Source organism: Vicugna pacos, chromosome 6 (genome assembly GCF_048564905.1).
Source record: "Vicugna pacos chromosome 6, VicPac4, whole genome shotgun sequence".
In the NCBI taxonomy this organism is placed as follows: domain Eukaryota; kingdom Metazoa; phylum Chordata; class Mammalia; order Artiodactyla; family Camelidae; genus Vicugna; species Vicugna pacos.
The window spans coordinates 73,263,843-73,284,150 of record NC_132992.1 but is presented as its reverse complement, the minus strand read 5'-3'; the positions used below and the strand labels follow the sequence as shown (position 1 = coordinate 73,284,150).

The window sequence follows — 20,308 nt, the reverse complement described above, 5'->3', positions numbered from 1 at the left end:
GATTTCTCCACACTCGAACCACATATTACCCTTTTGCTATAAAGCTTGTTTGAGCTGGATTTCTTCTCCTGCATCTGAGGGTCCTGTCTTTCAGGGTCTTGCTGTCTTGAGTTTCGAGGTCATGGGAAAAGATGGCCTTGGCCAGGGGCTGGGAGGGCCAAGAGAGGGAGTCAGCTTGGGAACCATGTGCATAAGGTGGGCAGGGGCCACGGCCCTAAAAGCTGCCAGATGTGGCAGCTGGTTAAGTTACCCTGGTGCATGCTTCTTTCTGGAATCCCAGAGGGTTTAGCAAAGTCTTGGAAAAGTTTGCAGCTCTTGATTGGCCCTATTTGGGTCACAAGCACATCAGTGAACCTGGCAAGGCCACCTAGTTGTCAGTTCTCTGGAACCACATGAAATGAGGAAGGGGTATTTGTCAAAAGGAAGCCATGAGGGGCAGGTAAACACTGAACAGAAAGAAGTCCCTAGCTCCCTATGGTATAAGGCCCACCTTCTGAGCCTCCCTGCCTGTGTTGGGTGGATTGACAGTGGGAATCCTGTCAGGAAGTGTCCAGCTCTGGGGGGATACATTCGCCCAGCTACGCCCTAGAGAACTAAAATCAGGATAGATGCCCAGGGATAGGGCAGAGCAATGAAGGGAAATAGCAAGACGGTGACAGCAGGGACCAGGAAGTTCCCAGGGAGGGGTGAGCTGCTGGACAAGGGTGGGGCTGAGAGTCTGGCCACCCCTCCCCAAAATGGAGAATCTTTCTCTGCTGCCCACCTCTGGGCCAAGGGCGTGATTTACTAGGGGAGCAAGCAGGTTTGATGACCAGCCCTAGTGGTTATGCAGAGCAGAGGACCACCAGTGAAAGGGCAGAGGTTGTGAGTACAAGTGTGGCCTATGTACCCATGAAAACCACATGGACATACACAGACGTGTGAGTGAGCATGTGTGGACTCATTTCTCTCTCTCTCTCCACACACACACACACACACACACACACTCCCCTGCGCCTGTATCATAGCTCTGAAAGGCATAAAACACTCAGGAAACTTAGCAGCTGAACAGTGGGCCTGAGAAGCAGACGCACTTTCTCTCTTCTCCCCACCCCAAGGAAATGGCCACAAGCTCCTAGGAGCCAGCTTAGCCGACAAGACCGAGTGGCAGTGGTCAGTTCACTGCACCGCCCTCAGTGGCCCCATCCTCCCCTCTCCCACCACACCTGCCCTGACTTGCTCCAGGCCCTGTGGGGAGACCCGTTTGCTTCCCCAACACCACTCAGCCTGGCTGAGGCCTCACCATCCTGTCCAGGGCACTGAGGGGCCCACCTGGCCACACTCTCCCTCCATGTCTAATTTCTACCCTCTTCTGTTTGACTGTCCCACTGTTGCCATGATGATTTATCCCTTGGATATTTTTAAAATTACATGATCTTTTTGTCATTGTACAGAACCCCCCACCTCCACCCTGCCACAAAGTCAAAGTGATGTTTCTAAAGATAAACTTGAGAACTGCCTTGCTGGGTAGGTGTTACTGTCCTTATTCTGTGGAGGAAATCTCCAAGACATGAACCTGCCTGAGGCTCCTGACCTGTTCTGCAGCAGATCTTGACAAGAAAAGGGACCAGGTCTCTTGGAGGGATGATAATGGAAGGCATAAGGCTCTACTTACTCATTGCATCCCACACATATGTATCAGATACTAATCACACAACAGGCTGGGCTGGGTGCTGGGACAGTAGTGGGTAAGACCAGCAGAGCACCTGCTCCCACTAGGGGAAGTGCACACTCTAGGCTGACTGCGCAGATGAGGAATCATCACAGACTGGGTTAAGGGCACTGAAGAACGGGAATGCATTTTCCAGGAGTATATAACAAAAGATATGGACCCAGATGGGGTGGACAGAGCTCCCTGGGGAAACAGTACTTGAGCTGAAATCTGAACAAAGGATTGGTGTGTTAGCCTGAGAGGGGTCAGTGGGGAAGAGGGAGAGGGAAGAGCAGGTGAAAGGCCCTGGGGAGAGAAGGAGGTGGCACTTTTGAGGATCTAAAAGCTGGCCAGTGTGGCAGGGGGTGAGAGAGTTGGGAGGAGAAAGATAGACTGGACAGGTGAGCAAGGGGCCAAACCATGAGACCCTGTCAAGGCAGCGGCAACTGATTCCAAGAGCACTAGGAAGCCATGGAAAGCTTACACTGATGTATGTCCCTGTTCACAGAGATCGCTCTGGATGGAGCAGAGTGCAGGTGTGGACCTAAAGAGATCAGTTAGAGGCTACCACAATCATCCAAGCAAGAGACTAATGGAGGCCTGGACTAGGGGATGGTGGGAGAGGTGGAGAGAAACAAAACTGGGAAGCTAAAAGCAACACAACTTGGTAATGGACAGGTCACGCCCGAGGCCTGGGCAAGAGCCAGGCTCATGTCCCTGGGTGGATGGTGGGAAGAGTCTGTGACCAGGGATTCAGGGACGGATGGACGTGGAGGGAGATCACGGCGTATTTTGGACATATTGAGTCTGAAATGCCCTTATAATATCCACATGGAGATATTCTGAAGGCCATTGGATAAATGGGACTGGAGCCCAGAGGAAGATTAGCTGGAGAGAGGAATTTAGGAGGGATCCACGTAGAGGTGGCAGTTGAAGTCAGGAGTGTGGAGGACATTGCCTGGGAGAGAGTGGAGGGCGAGAAAGGGCAGGTCTGGGATGGGCTGGGGGAACTTCCAGTGTGGGGGAGGCTCAGACAGAGGGACAGAAGGAAAACCCAGAGAGTGGGATGGCATGGAAGCAACTGGAAGTGCTGGTCCACAGGCTCAGGTGTTTCTGAGAGATCAGATGAGATAAGATATGATTTTGTAGATTTTGGTGGATTTTGTGGGTGACTTTGGGGCAGTTTGGGTAGGTAATAGCTACATGTGCGAGGGTTGATAAGTGAGAGGGAGATGAAGAGGTGGAGATGGCAAGCGAGACCTCCCTTTCTGGATTTTACTGTGGGGGGACAGAGGGACACAGGCCCTTGCGGGGGGAGAGGCCAAGACCACCTGACCACTGTCTATAATGCTGCAGCTCCACTCCATCCCTGTGGAGGGCCCTCCCCGATCCCTTTTCCCTTCATGGCCCTGTATGCACCTGTCTGGGTGTCTCTCACAAGGAAGAAGGTGTCATGAGGCAGGACTGGTCCACCTGGCTCACTGTCTGGTGCCCAGTCCCCAACCAGTGGCTGGCCCGCGGCAGCTGCTCCATAGCAACTGGCTGGAGGACTGGCATTCGACAGGAAGAGAAAGGGGGAGAAGAGGGCTCCATCAGCAGAGCTGGGTGGCTGGAGCGTGAGGGGATCCCTGCCTCACATCTGGAACCTTCTGTGTGAGTTCTTGGCTCAGAGTGGGGGCTTGGGGCAGGATTGATGCTATGAGAAGAATTGGAAATTCGGGAAGAGTAGAAAAATTAATTTTTAAAAATCCCTTTTAAATTTTAGAATTTGCAAACAGTTACATGGCACCCTAGGATGTAGGTAGGGTTACTACCTCGATATTTCTGATGGGGAAATAGGTTTGGCAAGGCTAGGGCATATGTCCAAGTTTGCGGTGCTGTAAGTGGTTGGTGTGGCTGACTGCCAAGCCCCTGTTGACGAGCCTGCTCCTTCCTGCACCTGCCAGGCCTGCCTGCCCAGAGCCAGGACCCCACCCGCCCCCACCAGGCCCAGCCTGGCACTCACCTTGTCCTTGTGTTCCATCTCCAGGGAAACATCTGAGGGAGACGTCTTCTCGCTCTGTTCCCCATAGATCAGTGAGGTCAGGCTGCCGGCCAGGAAGGGTGGTGGGGAGGTGGAAAAGGAGAGAAAGTCCTTAGGTGGCTGCCTTGCTGTCTCTCCCGCTCCCTGGGCCGAGGGCTGTGTGGCCCCTTCCTGCCCAGGAGCAGACATGCCTCAGCTTGTTTGCAGAGCACACAGCTCTGGGTACAGACAGGTGCCCCACACATGTTGGGAGTCATGAGATCCAGAAAGTCTGAGATCTGAGAAAAGAGTGGCCTCATGCCCAGAGACGGCTGCCCTGCAAGTCACCTCTGTGCAGGGAAGGCCAGAGCAGGGGCAGGGGTGACAGATGAGAATGACGAGACACCTGTGCAGCTTGGACCTGGTCAGAGCCATGCTCTGGCCATGGCAGCACATCCCCAAGGGAGTAGGTAGCTCACTACTGACCCCCAGCCTCTCTTCACCTGTCATTGTGTATCAGCAGAGCCAGGCGTCCATAGTCCCACGCCGCTTTCCGGAGGAAGGAGTAAACCAAAATGATGACCTAGAGGCCAGGAAAGGCGAGATGGGGTAAGAGAGCTCATGGGTGCCTTCCCCTCGACTGACCCCTGCATTCCCATGGGGAGACCTTGTCCCACCCACCTAGGTGACTTGCTCTGCCAGGGTCGGGTCATGCCTTTTTAAAGTCTAGATTCCCAGTATCCAGTAGCATCCTGGTACAGAGTGGATGCTGAGTTCGTTGAATGAAGGTGGCATGTTTAGAACTATTGGATAAGCCCACTCCTAGAAGAAATCAGCAAGGGGAGAGAACCGAGGCTCAAGGGCACTGGCCAGGAGGACCTTTGGACAATGGTTCATGGAAGAGAATCAGGGATTCTGTCTGTTCCTGCAGCCTCTTCTTCCCCAAGGCCCACCTACCTGGGCCACCCTAGGCAGGACTGACATTCAGGTAGTTCCCATCACTGTGGCTGGCGTCCATGGACAACTGGGGCCCCTGTTGTATCATTTGTGAAAGTTGGACCATCCACCCCAGGTGAGCCCTCTCTGCCCACTGCAGTGCCCAGAACTTACCACCCACAAGATGACGTTGAGGAACAGCACGGTGGGGATACCCCCAAAGGGCTGCCCCTGCAGGACTGTGCTCTGAGATTGGAAGCAGTCGCCTGCCGACAAGTTCTGGGACTTTGCCACCACATTCAGGTTGCCTGGTGAGACAGCCATCCTGGGAGGCTCCCTGGTGAACAGAGGTGTCTCCAGATCAGACATGAGGACCCCCCACCCCAACGCTATGCAACATGCAGAAGCCAGCTGGGAAGCTGGGACGAGTGTATTGAGTGCGTGTCAGAGTCACTGCCCAGTGCCAGCTTGTAAGTGATCAAGGCAAGAGGGTCAGCCATGAGATGGCACACAGCCCTGTCCTGTAAGACGCCAGCTTCCTCAAACCCAGGGCCATGATGGCAGAATAGCCCAGATTCCCTGGAAGAGTCTTTATTTTGTACTTGCTCTCTTTATGAAGAGTTGTAAAACGTACACCCCAATGGCTCTTCCTACTTCTACCTTTGTGAAGCTTTTCTCGTACGAACAAATGAGCAAAACTCACAAAGATCTCAGAGAGGAAATTCTCTGTTTACAGGATAGAACCACCTCATTCACGGGATGCCCGTGCAGACAGGGCCACTGATGATCATCTCTAACATCTTATGATTCTCTGATCTAGTTTCCAGGAAAGGCAATTGCTCCTAACACTAAGTAAGGTCAGGATGTAGAGTGCCCGGCACACAGAAGTGACTCAGTAAACATCCCTGTTTTACCTAGAACTCGAACCAGGGAGATCAACCAGCTCAGGGATGTAAGCCAATGCAGTAAGCCTGAGATTCAGATGCAGAGCTTACAGTCACGGGCACCCATGTTCTTCAGATGTGGATAATAAGAATGAAAACTGGAGGTGGCTGGCAGCTGCTGGGGCTTATATGCAATGTTGCTCTGATTTTAAAAGATCATCCGTTTTGGCTCGAGACTGCATCTCATCCTAGAAATTCATCACCTCCATTCAAGAAAAGTAGGCTTCATTCAACAAATATTTTGGTGAACAATTGCTTTGTGCTAGACTAATGTTGGTGGTGCATCAGTGAACAAGACAAATAAAATCCCTCTCGTGGGATTCCTGTGGGGAGAAACAGTGCACGGGCTGGGGTGAGATCAAGGTTGCAAAGAGGGTGATTGGGGAAGGCCTTACTGAGAGGATGACATTTGAGGAAAGACTTGGAGGGAAGGGTGCTGCAGGCAGAGCAAAAGGCGTGGGTTGGGGTTGGGGGTGTGCCAGCTGGGAGCAGAGGAAGAGCTAATGGGCTGGTGTGGCTGGATGGGGAGAGTGAGGGACATGGGGGACGATGCCTGAGCAAAGGAGTGACCTGAAATGATGCAAGACTTAAAAGGGGTCACTTCAACCCTCGTACTGAGAATAAATGGGGGTGGGGGTAAGCAGAGAAGTCAATTAGGAGGAATTTGTAGCAAGCCAGGCGAGAGATAACGGTACCTTGGACCAGGATGGAAGGAGTGAGGTGGTGAGATGTGATCAGATTTTGGAAATATTTTGAAGGAGGAGCCAAGATTTGCTGATAGATTGAATTGGGAGTATGAAAGAGAGGAGCCCAGGATGACTAAGTCTTGTGGACTGAGCCACTGGAAAAATGGAGGTGCTGTTATTGGATGAAAAAAACAGGAAGTGCTGGACAGGAAGTGCAGGGTGGTGGGGGGATCAGGAACTGGGTTTCAGACATGCTGAATGGAGATGTCGAGAGGTGGTTGGATGTGTGAGTTTGTAGTTCAGAGGAGAAACTGGAGACATAAAATGGGTGTTGCGAGCATGGAGATGACTGTTCAAGGCATGGGACTGGATCACCAAAGGCGTGAGTGTAGAGTGAGGCTCGAGGTCTGAGCCTTGGGATGCTTTAAAATATAGAAGTTGGGAAGATGAGGAGGAAACAAAAAGAGACTGAAAGGAGTAGACAATGAAAAAGGAAGAACCAGGAGGCAGTGCTGTCCAGGAAGCCAAGTAAAGAAAAAGTTTCCAGAAGGGAGGGACCAGTTGTGTTGATGTGGTCAAGTAAGAGGACAGTGAGAATGAGCCATAGGTGAAACAGCGTGGAGGTGATCGGTGGCCAGGCTGGAGTAGTTGCTGGGGGAAGGAGAGGAGAGGACTGGGAGCCAGCGGGCACCAACAACTCTTTCATAGAGTATTGAGAGGTGGAAGTGGATAGAAAGAGAGAAATAGCAGCACATGATATGCTGATGGGAACGATCTGGTAGAAAATAAAAATCTGGTGGTGTAGGAGATGAAGAGCCACTGGAGCAATATGTGGATGTGGAGGGCTTGGGGACAAGTGCACAAGTGGAGAAGTTGGCCTTTGCTGAGAGCCGAGGGCCGGAGAGCTGACCCACAGCAGCAGGAGGGGAGGCAGGTGTGCTGGTGGAGATTATGGACGTGCTCTCCTTACAGGCTCTATTTTCTCAGTTGAAGAGGAAACAAGGTCTCAGGTGAGTGTATGATGCTGGTGGTGGGCATGTGTGGGATGTCTGAGAACAGGAAGCGGTAGAACTAGAAGTCTAGAGGAGTGAATGGATTAGGGGATGCAGTAGGACTGATGGGCAGCTCTAGGGGCCCACTGAGGTTCATGGTCTTGAATTTCCAACAAGAGCAGTCAGACTCATCGTGCATTTCCCTCAAGTGTATTCATCTGTGTGGTTACAGGTGTGAAAGAGTCAGATAGTTTTAACCAGGGTAGAGGTTTTCCCAAGCAAGTATGAGAATGAAACAAGAGGGTTGAAGGTATACGTAAGGGAGACATTTTAATGACTGGCCTTGGAATTTAAGTCAGGGAAGGGGAGAAATGACACATGAGAAGGGTGAGGAATAGTGAAAGCTACTGGAGCTCCAGTGGGTAGAACTGTTGAGTCCTAGTGGGTGTGAGTTGACAGATGGGACGTGGCTGTTGGAAAATGAGCTGGGTGACACTGAGAGTAAGAAGGGACTGCAGTTGTTGGTAGAGGTAAGGTCTGGGGTACGACCATGGAGTGAGCGGCTGAGTAGTGTTACGGAACTGAGGGGCCAGAGTGTTGGGGGGATCATCCCTGTGGATATGGGGATACTGAAATCAGCAATAATGAAGACAAGAATAGTGGTTGCGTGATAGTAAGGCAGGAACTGAACTCTTCCAGTAAGGAAGGGTGCAACCTGGGGTAGGAGGAGTAGACACCTGTAACAGAGAGGGAGCAGGATGTCTCGGTTAACACACACTGGCTCAAGATGGGGGCTTCAGCAGGGAAGAAGGAAGAACAGTCTGAAAGTTACAAAGAAGAGCAAAAAAGACATCCCTCCCATCTCCAGATGAGTATTGTTGGGGGAGAAACAGAAACCACTCCCTGAGAGGGAGCTAAGGGTACTGGGGAGTCTTTGGTTTCAATGCCCAGTGAAAAGGTGAGGCTCCAAGGATCTAGGTGTGTTTCTGGGCACTGTGGGCTCCGTGGCACTCTTCCTTGCTGAGCGATCTGCAGCCAGCTACTCATCCATGCCTCATTCACTCATCTGTGCTATCACTATCATTTAGCACCCACTTCACAGTGCTGTTAAGAGGAATATGTGGATTAAGATTTGTCAATCAAGGAGAAAAAATGCCTGGAACACAGGAAGTATCATACAGATATTTGTAAAGTGAAAAGTGGACATTGAGTTCCAGGGGACAGAATGGGATGGTTCCAGGTATTAGAGAAGATGGAGTGATGAGGATGAAGAAAGAATAAAGGTAAAGGATGGGAATACAGGAGACAGGAGGTGGCCTGGGAGTCTGGGATTCCTTGTGCTAACTCACAAAAATTGGAGAAAAGAGCATAATGAGTTTAGTCCTAGAAAAAAGGAGAACACAAAACTCCCCTCCTACCTCTGAATTAGCATCTAACGAGAGCAAGGAGCCTCTTGCCTATCTTTTTAAGTTCCCCCACTTTCCGGTCCCCTGTCTAGGCTGCCCATGGTGTTATTACTGCAGGTCGCTGGTTAACACATTTATGCTAACACGTTATCCAAATGTAAGCTTATAATAGTTTATGTCGAACACAGCATATTTTAGTAGTAAGCCTTCTGCCAGAAAGTAAGAGTAGCAGCAATGGCATTCCTGTGGTCTCTTTGGCAGATGGGGCAGGTGTCTCAGCTCTGGGTCGGCTGTGGCAGAAAGCTACAGTTCTGCTGGTGGCCACTTGGGGGAGCTCTTGTTGAGGAAGCAGGTGGGAAACAGGGAGGAAGGCACATCTGGTTAAGTCTGAAGGCCTTAGACAGACTTTTCCTACCTGAGTCGGTTCTCCAGTGAGGGTCCCAGTCAGGCCTGGAGGCCCCACCCAGCTACGGGGCTGCTGCAAAAGAACAAATGCAGTGGAGAGATCATGAGACTTAGGAACCCAGACCATCTTTGCTGGCAGCATCATCCCTCAGGACCCCTTTCCTCATCTTTAAGCTACGGATGCTCTTCCTTTATCACACGCGTGTTTTACAAATAGTTTTTCCCAGTCTGTTGCTTGTCTTTTCATTTTCTTGGAGGTATCTTTTGAAGCGCCAAAGTTATGAATTTTGACAAAGTCCAATTTATCAAATTTTCTTTTATGGACTATGCTTTGGTATTGTAGCTAAGAAATCTTTGCCTAACACAAGGTCTTAAGAGATTCTCTTTGCTGTTTACTTCTAAAAATCTTATAGTTTTAGCTCTTATATTGAAGTCAACGATCCATTTTGAGTTAATTTTTGCATATGGTGTGAGGTAAAGATCTAAGTTCATCTTTGGACATGGGGCTATCCAGTCATCCAGCACCTTTAAAATGAGGGCAACGGTTTATAAGCCCATCTCAGGGCTGTGTGGGGACTGGAGCCAGGCCAAGGATATGAAAGCACTGGTGAGCAAGACCTGCACAACCGCAAGGTCTTGTGACTGGTATTAGTATTTGGTTAATACTATGCATGATGAGGGTAGAGGAGGTGGTCCGGGGCTGTGAAGAGCTCTGGCTTCCATCTGGCTCTAAGAAGGTTTGAGTCCTGGATGCTGCTCTTTTTCACCCCTCAATTCCTACTCCCTCCTTCTCTCTCCAAAAGCACCCCTTCCTTCCTTCCTTCCTTCCTTCCTTCCTTCCTTCCTTCCTTCCTTCCTTCCTTCCTTCCTTCCTTCCTTCCTTTCTTCCTTCCTTCCTTCTTTCCTTCCTTCCTTCCTTCCTTCTTTCCTTTCTGCCTGCCTGCCTGCCTGCCTGTCTGCCTGCCACAAAGAAAAGGATGAGTACTTACCATGAGCCAGGCATCATGCCAGGCTCTAGGGCCCTGACAGACCTGGTTCCCACCCACATGAAGCTCCAGGCTCACTGAGAAGACCCACAGACACATGCTTCTGCGCTGCACACACTCTGATAGCCCCGGGGAAGCCTTCTGTGGGGAAATGACCTCTGAGCTGAGATGTGAGGGTCAGAATCAGCACAGCACAGCAGGGAAACATGGGCAGAGGGAACCATATGGGCAAAGATCCAGATGGGAGATGAAGCATGGAGATTTGGGAAAGTGAAAATGAATATTTGTGACTTTAGTGGAGGATGGATCCCTGGTTTGTTCTTTCATGTGTTCATTCATTCATTCAACAAGAGTTAATTGCGTGTCTACCCTTGCCAGGCCCCAAGTAGCCCTTGGAAGTACAAACATGAGGTCCTCTTCAAGGAGTTCACAGCCTTTGGGATCTGGGGAGAGGAATGCTGTTGGGAGGCCTGGCCCAGGCTGCCATTCTGCCTGGAGGACCCCCAGCTACAAGGTCCCAGCCTCTAACCTTGGAGTGGGGTAGAATCCAACCAGCAAGGTTGGGTCAGGTGCAGGCTTTCAGCTCACCTGGCTGCCCAGCCTGAAGGGGAGGTGAGGAAGGAAAAGAGAGAAGACAGCCTAACTGCCACCTCAGCACCCTCCTCAGCTTTCTCAGCAGCAGGCAGAAGCGGTAATAAGGGAGGCTGTTGCCATGGAAACCTAGAGCAGTGCCCAATCTTTTCTCTTCACCCCTAAACCATGCCTGTACCTTCCTCCTCCCTTCTTTCTGGAAGGAGAGCTTTCTGGAGGTAGAGCTAGCTCTTAGGTGTGAAGAAGAGGATGGAAAGCTTTCTGGGGACCAGAGCATCAGCACTGGAAGTACTAAAATTTGCAATCTGAGGGTGCTGAAGGAACACAGAGCAGGGGCACTAACCTGCCTGATGCAGGAGGCACCAAAGAACTCCTCTCTTTGGGAATGAATTTCACAGCAGAGCACAGGGAGGCTGTTTAGGGCATCAGGGAGAAGTAGGCTCTCTGTAGCCAAACTGGGTTTCTGTGTGGCCATGGACAGTAACTTTACCTCTCTGAGCCTCAGTTTACAAACCTGGAAAATGGGGTGTAATAACAGTACTGTCTTACAGGGTTATTGTGAAGATGAAGTAAGATAATTCATACAAAGCCCTTCACGTGATGCTTGGAAATATATGTGCTCAAAATTAGCCAGAACTGTCATCATCAACACTAGCTTATTTGTGAGATGGTAGTGAGGGGCCCAGCCTGGACCATTCCTAGTCACCTTCCCCCTACTCTGCTCTGAACAGGCAGAAGGAGAGACACAGACTATGGGCAGGACTTTACAGTATCCTCAAACCGCAGCCTGGAGGTAGTGCTGCTTCTGTTCTTCCTGTTCATGAAAAGCAAGTGTCAGCCTTGCTTTTTGGTCCAAGGAGGGGCAGTGAGAGATGGTATTAAGGCTGGCGGCTGGATTGGTAAGTCAGGATTCTCAGATTCCCTCAGTTGCACATCTTATCTGAGGGGGGGAGCGTGTGGCCTTCTTCCCCTCTCATTTCTGCTCTCCCTGACTCCTGTGGCAAAAACTGGAGGCTCAGCAGTCCTAGGCCTGTGCAAAGTTTTCCTCAGCTACTGGGCAAAAGCTTTGAAAAGAACTAACTTTGTCTTTACTACTTCTCTAGCCCATCGCTCACTCCCAGGCTTCCAGACCAGACCTGGTTTCAGCTACTGCTGTCCTAACTAGCCAGGCAAGCATTTTGCTTCCCACTTTTCCTTCCAGGTGAGCTGGCCACCTCAAGGCCAAGTCCTTTGTGTGGGGAGCTCAAATCCCAGAGCTTGAGTGGTCCAAGAAGCCCTAGAAGGGACCAGTCTTATTAAGAGCTAACAGTTGTTGAGCATTTACTATAGGGTAAGGACTTTCCATTGAAGTACTAGCTTATTTAATCCTTAGAAGTACCCTAGGGTACTAGAATCACCCCTAGATGAAACAAAATTAAGGCTCAGAGAGGTTAAATAACTTGCCCAAGATCACGGTGCTGGTAAGTGACAGAGCTGACCCTTGAGCCTGGGCAGTTTGTAATCCTCTGCTCTGCTACCTCCTGGACCCTCTGGGCCTCTGCTGGGCTAGCAGTGTTGGGCAGGGGTCAGAGGGAGGGCATGACCTCACTTAAGCCTTAGTCCAGGAATAGAACCTTTCCAAGCCTCTCAGGTGGCGCAGTGGAAAGCACTAGAACTGAGGGATCAAAGGAAGGCTGGGCTCCAGGCCACCTGTGTGGCCTTGGGTAGGTTCCTTCCCTTCTCTGGGGTTTTGGTGGGAGGTCTCTGCGGGCTGGAGCTAGGATTCCAAGTTATCTCAGAGACACAGCCGACAGCCACGCAGCCTGCATTTCCTGGCACCGCCCAGGACTGACTCTGCTCCACCATCCCCAAGAGGTCTCAAGAACTGGTCCATAGGGACTGCATTTCGATTTGGAGAAGCAAATCGCTGTAGCCATAAGCCGCATCCTAGGAGAAGAAGCTATGGGTGGGTATCCACCCCTCCCCCCTCCCCCAAGCCTGTGCACAAAAATCATAGCACCTGCCCTGCACCCCACCTGCCATCTGGCCTTCTCAGTCTCTTCAATAATTCATCATCTTTTTGGTAACAGCATGAAAGATTATTTCCCATGGGTCTGGACCTCAAAAAGTAAAATGGAGTTCCTGGCCATGGGCACTGCCTCCCCCTTCCCCTTCTTCTCTGGGTCTTTCCTCATATCCTCTTCCACGCTCTCTGCTCTCAGATCTGCCCCCACACCCACTCTTTCCAGGACAAAAGCTTAGATGCTCAGGTTTACTCTCACCACTAGGGGGCAGTTATCCTGGGGGACAGGGAGGAGGGGAAGCAGGTGTTACTGCAATGAGGGTTCTGGTTAATGTCTTTCCCCACCCGCCATGCCAACTGGCCATGAATCTTCCGCTAAGTGTCAGTAAGCCCTTCCTTGCTCTAAATTGCCCTTGAGTCTCCTTATATCTTCACAGCTAAGGATGGTTTGCCCAACTTTACATGTGAAGAAACTGGGTCACCAGCAGGCTAAAAGATTTACCTAAGGCTGGGAAAGGTGGTGGATCTGGGATCAGAACTTGGGTTTTCTGGCTCCCTATTCAGCGTTCTCGGGCTTGGATCAGTGACTCCTTAGCCTGGGTGTGGGGGGAGGTACACTGGAATCACTTCGAAGTTGTTTAGTAGATCCAGAGATTCAGGCCCCACTCCAGACTTCAGGAATGAGAATCTCCAGTCAATTCTTATGTGCAGCCAAGAGAGAGAAACACTAGCTTAAGATTTCTAGGGTTATTTGTACCTAGATAAGGAGTTCTTGAAGATCCAAAAAGTTTTCTGACTCCCCCTAATAAGAAGGGAAAATGAGAAGATTTTAGGATAAAGGATGGTAGCTCAGTGCCCCTTAAGTTTTATTGCAGTGGGACAGTTCATGAGACTAGTCCTTATATTCTTCTCTCAGGAGATCTCCCCTCTCCCCTTCCCAGCTTGTTCTGAGTCTGCAGAAAGTTGATTGAAGATCTACAGAGGCCCATACCACCTCTTCACTTGAATCCCCAAACTCTTGCATTTCTCGTTATGCCAGAGGTCAACTGCCTGGCCATTTCTCCATGAGTCATCATGCCTGCTCTCTGTCCTGTCCACATGTCTCCTAGGGCTACTTGCCTCACCTTGACTGAGCTTAAGCCACTTCCTCCAGAGCTTGGCTGGGGCCTTGGTCTCATCAGCATTACAGCCCTTGGGTCCAGCTCAAAGACTTCTTCCAATGAGATGCCCAAATGATATCTTGTTTGCACCCTCTTTACACAGTTTGCCTTTGCAGTCAACACCTGGCACTCTTCCCCTGGTTTCCCATGCACAAGTGTGGCCAGTTCTTTGACAAATCAGTGGGCTCCTTGACAGAAGGGCCTATGTCATTGTGGTTCCCCCACAATAACCAGCATTATGGCTAGATTGATGGTCCCTTACCCAAGGCCACATTTGGGGCAGGAAGTTTTTAAAAATGGGTGATTTACATATGTTTTCATAGTGTGCAGAGAGCACCTGAGTCACTCACTTGTGCCTCCCCATAGCACACCATTGGTTACCAAGTCTTGCTCCCATGTCACAGCATGGAGTGGAGGGAGCATATGATTTTGGGTCAGGAGATAGGGTGTGGATTTAGCTCTAGTATTTATTAACTGCTACTTAACCTCTTGCTGCCCAGTTTTCTCTTCTATAAAATGGATATAATTATGTCTATCCTGCCTATACCAGGGTAGTTATGAAGTTTGCTTAAAGGAGATAATAAACAGAGGTGTTTTTGTAAACTTTAAGTACCCCAAATGTTGGGTATTGCCTTTGCTAACCTCTTCCTTTGGGTTGAGGCAGCTTTCCTTCAGAAGCCTCTAAATGGTCCCCTCTCCACAAAAACCCCTATAGCCCCAGCATGGTGTGAGTGGGTTCAGGTTCCACCTTGCTATCAGGTCTGCTAAAATCAGAAGGACACTCAGCACCACGGACAGCACCACACAGAGTGACTCCCTTCTGCTGCTGCTTCTCACTGCTAGGGCTCTGTGGGCAGCTCGCTGATACACCTGGTCCCTTAATAAGAATATCAGATAACATCTACTGAATCAGTTCTACGTGCCAGGCACTGTGCCAAGTCTCTTAATGTATCATCTGGGTTAATAAACCTATCATATAGCCTGTTAGATACAGTCGATGGTCTTAAGCAACCGTTCCCACATCTTTCTAGTGTGCCTTCCTATACTGCAAAAGCTACAAAGCTGAAAACTACATTTATAACACTCCCTTGCAGCTGGAGTTCTGAATACAGATCAGGTTCCATCGATTAGATGCACTGGAGATAGATTTATAAGGTGGAAGGGCAGAGGCGGCCATCTTCCTGCTGCCTGGGCTGTGTTCTGCTGACAGTGTTGAGGAGGGGAAGGAGTTCTCTGCAGCGGATCAATGCTCAGTCTCTGGCTCCCAGGGAGGGAGGGGCAAGACGAAATTGTGGTGCAGGCTGCAGAGGCTTCCTGATTCTGCCTTGCAGGTGAGGGGACGTGAATTCATGGCTCCATTAGTCCCTGGCTGTGGCTGAGGAGCGGTCCTGTGGGTCAGTTCTGCTCTGTTTTGAAGACCAACCCAGGTTCTAACCCTTCTGGTGATTTTATGAGCATGTAATTCCCCGAATTAAAATTGTGTTTGCTTAAAGTTCATAGAGTGGCTTTTCCTCCCTGTACAAAACAATAGGTAGGTGCTATTATTATCCCATTTTTGGGCACAGAGAATCTTGGGCACTGAGAGGTTAAGTGACTAGCCGAGATCAGGCAGCTGATGAGCAGTGGGACCTGAACCCAGGACATCTGACTCCCCAGCCCCACCCTAATCACTCTGCTATGTGCCATCCCCAAGGCAGAGAACACCAATCCCAGCAAACAGGAATAAAGCCCCCAGGCTAAATACAGAAGTTAAATGGAGAAAAGAAAAAGCTGACAGGGAATTTAGGGAACAAACTCCAGGCCTGAGTGGGCACATCCCATGACAAAGCCTCAGAAGAAGGAGAAGGAGAGGACACGGATGTTGGTGAAGGGCCAGGCATGGTACTGGTGCCTTCAAATGGTCATCCCACTGACCATCACTAACACTAAACAGGCAAGCTAAGAGGTATCAGCCTAAAAGGTGGACATCAGTATCCCCACTTTATAGATAGAAAAACTGAGACTCAAAGAGGCCAAGTAAAGGGCCTAAAGTTACACAGCTGGAGAGAGAGATAGAGAGGATTGGAATCTAAGAATCTGGTTCCACTACATCACGCAACCTCTGAAGGCATAACAGGAGAGAGAGCTGCCTTGCCCATTTCAGGAGGGCTATATTTCTACAGTCCAGGAAGAGAGGCTCCCCTGCCAGATCTGTACTGCGTCCAAGGGGAGGAAAGTCTGTGGGTGTCCGAGGCAGCTGGAGCACAGTAATGGGAAGTGGTAGCCATTTGGACTCTGGCCGGAGGCTGAGTGCACCAGATTCCCCTCCACCCGTCTTGCCTCTGGGAGCCCCACAGAAGGCCCTCTCCTTGCTGGGAAGGTTTCTTCCCTTGCCTTCCAGACCCTGAACATCCACCAGGGCCCATGCCTTTCTGCCGCTGGCCCCCAGGTCAGCAAGCAGCCATGATAGTGTCCAAATGGGGCTGGAGGCAGGGGAGAGGCAGCGATGGGGATGTCATCGACAGCCAGGCGGTGGGGAGCTGAGTAGTGACAGGGAGACACTGGGAGATGGAGGGGCAACTCCCTACGTGGCCTAAAAAGACAAAGTAGGAAGTAAAAACAGCAGGCTATAATGATGTTAAACTAGATGATTTCAATTCCAGAGAAAAGGAAGTGAGAGAGAATAAATGAAAATTATACCTGCAGAAAAAAAAAGATCAATTACCTCTGGGTGATGGAACTATGTTCTTTCACTGACCTTTTAAATTTTTTTCTGAATTTGAAAAACTACTTAATATGAGCCTATATTATATTTAGAGAAAAATCATATTTAAAAAGGAAGGCTTGATATTTGTAGGCATACAATCAGCTTCCCTTCATTCTTCTGCATCACATCCTTCTCCCTCCTCCTTACTTTGACCAGCTGCCACTCAAATTTGTCAGTGGGGTTAAGGGCGTGCAAAGGCTGGGCTCTTGGGGTGGTATGTGGCCCAGTGGCTCCTCTGCAGGCTGCCTACTCAGAAAGAAGATTCAAGACCTGAATCTGAGGCCACCTCCTCCTCCCTCTCTCCACAGGGCCTGGCTGGGCCAGGTGCAGGAACGTCAAGGCTTGTCCTCATACCATGTGGGCCAAGGTGGCCACCAGGCTCCTGGAGGTCTGCCTGGAAGCCAGAGGCACCCTCCCTCCCTAGATGAATAACTCCTCCCGAGCCGTAGTACAATGCTGATCGCAGTGTCAAGACCCAGGTGCAGAGACTGGGAAGGGGGCTCGGGGGCTCCACAGCACAATTCTCACTTGGGTAAGTGGGGACCAGCCTGCCCTGCCACCCTGCTCAGCCCTCCCTTCTGCCTTACCCCACCTCAATCAGCCAGTGGGAGATGGCAGCCACTGAGGCTCCTTTAGCACATTTGGAGGGTGGTCTAACTCCAGATTCCTATGGGGAAGGGAACAAAAAAGAAACAGGAGCCTCCTGGGCTGGGCCTGGCCTCTGGACTGTCTCTGACGTGCCTGATGGAGGCCCTGGGGCACAATTTCCACCAGATTATGAGGCATATTTACAGTCCCCAACAGCCCTGTTGGGGCAGGAAAAATGACAGTCCTCATTTTACAAATGAGGATGCTGAGGCCCAGAGAGGGTGAGGAGCCTGCCTAGGGTCACACAGCCAGCAGTGGTAAGGCAGGTGGAGGTGGGGGTCTGAAGCCAAGACCTGAGCTTTTGCGTTGCTCACTGTTCCTCCTGACATCTGAGCTCTTGGCTCCTGGCCTGCTCCAGGGGGTTGCCTCCCTGGCCTTAGGGACTCCCCTAGTCTTACCTCCCCTGTCTCCCTACAAGAAACCTCAGCTCCAGCAGCTCAAAGGCCTTGGCTTTCTCTGCTCCATTCCTCTCCTTTGTGGAAAGGCCTCGTGATCCTCTCCACAAAAGAATGCTCCACTCTCAGGCCAGCTCAGCTCCATTTCCTCCAGGTAGTCTACTCCAGGCACCCTGGGTCTCAGCATTCTAGTCTTCCCCTCAACTCTTATTTAGAGTCCTCACTTAGCTTCTCCTGAGTTCTCTAAGGGTGGTGGGTGCTAAGGAGAATGAGATGTGTCTCTCCCTCCACCAAACTCATTCTAGAAGGCCTTGGCTAGGAGGCAGTTATAACATACTGTGAGTGAGAAGGGGTGCCTCAGGGGCAGGACTCACTGTGAGGGGAATGTCCAGGGATCCTTTCAGGACCAGGTGAGCCTGAGTTGTCCTGCAGGTCATGATGGAATCCACTGGAAGGGCTCTCTGTGGCTCTCTTTAACTTGGCCAACATGGCCTGCCCTCACTAGCTTCATCTCATCCAACTTTCCCCTCATTTCCATCCCCTGGCCCCTCCATCTGTCCCTCGATACCTGGAGCACATCACTTTCCCTCTTGCCACAGGGCCTTTGCATATGCTAGTCCTACCTGGAATGCTCCCCCTTCCCATGAGTTCATTCACTCTTTCACTAGTTAATCTCAGCTCAATTTTTGCTTCCTTAGGGAAGAACGCCAGACCAGGTCAAGCCTCCACATTCCATCCTGGGAGACAGACATAGTGTGGCATTTAGGTGTGGGTCCCTAGGGAGAGCTAGACTCCTTGGGTCCCAATCCACCTCTGCTATGTACTAGCTCCATGTCTTTGGGCAAATGTCTTAGCCTCCCTGGGCCTCATTTATCTTCTCTGCAAAATGAAGATGTTATTAGCATCTACCTTATTGGGTGGATGTGAGGATTACATGAAACACTTAGAACAGTGCCTAGCACATAGCCATGGCTCAGTATAGTGAAGTATTACCTTCCTTGGCGCATCTAGTACATTTGATGTTTATTTACAGGATGACACAGCAGATGGCTGACTTCCTTAGTGGATGGAAAGTTCCTTGAGCCCAAGGCTGTGTTTGCTCATTATTTTCTCTGCTGCACTGGATGGAGCTTAGTGCTTTACAAATATTTATTGTAATATTTGTAAGAAAGGAGTGATTGGCAATGAGGCTAGGGAGGGTCTCATCTGTCCCCCATGATCTCCAACTCAGAATGTTTTGGCTGGAGAGGCTCTTTCTTACCAATCCCCTAACCTAAGCCCCTCTTTCCACATGCTGGCTAACATTTCCCTGGCTTCCAGTCTCCCGGGGCTGGGCAGCCTCTGTTGAGCTTCGTCCTCCCCTGGGCTCTGCTCAGTTAGTGGATTGGGGGCATGGTGAAATCTTAGAGGCATCCGTTTCTGCCTTGATTTTGGGGAAAAAATACAGCACATCTTCTATCTGAGTGTTGTGGAAAAAAATACGTTCCCACCACAAGCTGGTGAAGCTGCAGGCTTCCGTTCAGCCCTGAGTTACTGCCATAATTCCTGTCTCCGTGGTAACAAGTCCGGACTAAGCCTTCAGCTACAAAAGACTGGGCAAAGGCCTCAGCAGCAGCAGGACCTCCACCCCCAGGCTAAGATGCCGACAGTGTTGCTCTCTCCTCTGCTTCTTCCCTAATGGAGTCCTCTGCAGGAGTCCCAAGTGGACTGAGAGAGGAGGGCAGGAGAGACGCAGCCACAGCAGAGACCCCAATCCATCCCAGATTCAGCCCCAGTTACAGCCGGGAAGCAGGAGCAAACATTAGGATACTACTGGGTGCCATCCTGCCCCAGCTTTGTCTGCTGCCAGATGGGCTCTGACGGCTGGTGTCACATGTTGGGGAGACAGAGACAACCAAGGCTGTGCGGCCAGGAGGTTGAGCCCCTGTCCACGCAGACCCAATGAGCTGCTGCTGATTCATTGATGTGTAGGTAGAACCAGCCTTAACGGAACACCTGCTCTGTGCTGGCCACTGGACTAGGAAGTGGGCAGGAAAGATAAATAGCAGATGCACCTGCCCTCCCAGAGCTCACAGTCAGGTGAGAGCAGACAATCAGAACAAAGAGTAACAGCTGCCGTGTTCAGTGAAGAAAGCTAGATGCAGATGGAACATGGAGAAGGCCATCGCCCATGCGGCTGCGTCTAGATTTTCTCTGGAAGGAGACTCAAGAAACTCTTGATACCTGGGAAATCCTAGGAAGGGAACAAGGTGGAGGCTAAGGCGGGGTGAGGGAAGACTTGCTTTTCATGATATTCTCTTGTCTACCTTTTGGATTCTTATATGCATATCTAACCAAATCAATCAAACAAACAAAAAGCAAATCTAAGATGAAAAGCACCATGTGACAGGTACTACACAATAGGGTGTGGCAACTTTATGCTATGCCCGGGGAGGAGGGATGGGCAGCTCTGCCATCAAGGGACTCAGAGTTCTCATCTGCAAGGGGTGAATGTGTGTGTGCGCGTGTCTGTCTCTGTACCAGTGTGTTTGGGATGTGTGGACCTACTGTTGACTAATGTCCCTCCAAAGTTCATGTCCACCTAGAATCGCAGAATATGACCTTACTTATGTGACTATGTGTGGTGATGGATGTTAACTGGACTTATTATGGTGATCATTTTGCAATATATACAGATATCAAATCATTATGTTGTATACCTGAAGCTAACATAATAATA

General features: G+C 50.4%; 1 protein-coding gene across 4 annotated transcripts in view; it reads right to left on the bottom strand.

Annotated features, from left to right (window-relative positions):
* The window catches only part of TMEM63C (transmembrane protein 63C), a 74,472-nt gene that overhangs the window by 31,027 nt on the left and 23,137 nt on the right, over positions 1-20,308 (bottom strand). For 3 of the 4 annotated variants that reach the window (XM_072963480.1, XM_072963481.1, XM_072963482.1), the window contains exons 3-6: positions 9,072-9,134; positions 4,803-4,965; positions 4,196-4,275; positions 3,696-3,777 (exon numbers count right to left, since the gene is read on the bottom strand). In XM_072963480.1, coding sequence (XP_072819581.1) covers positions 3,696-3,777; positions 4,196-4,275; positions 4,803-4,952 — 312 coding nt within the window. In that variant the 5' untranslated portion in view covers positions 4,953-4,965; positions 9,072-9,134. Of the gene's footprint in view, positions 1-3,695; positions 3,778-4,195; positions 4,276-4,802; positions 4,966-9,071; positions 9,135-20,308 lie in introns of those variants that run through there. The other variant, XM_072963483.1, reaches the window with a different exon arrangement.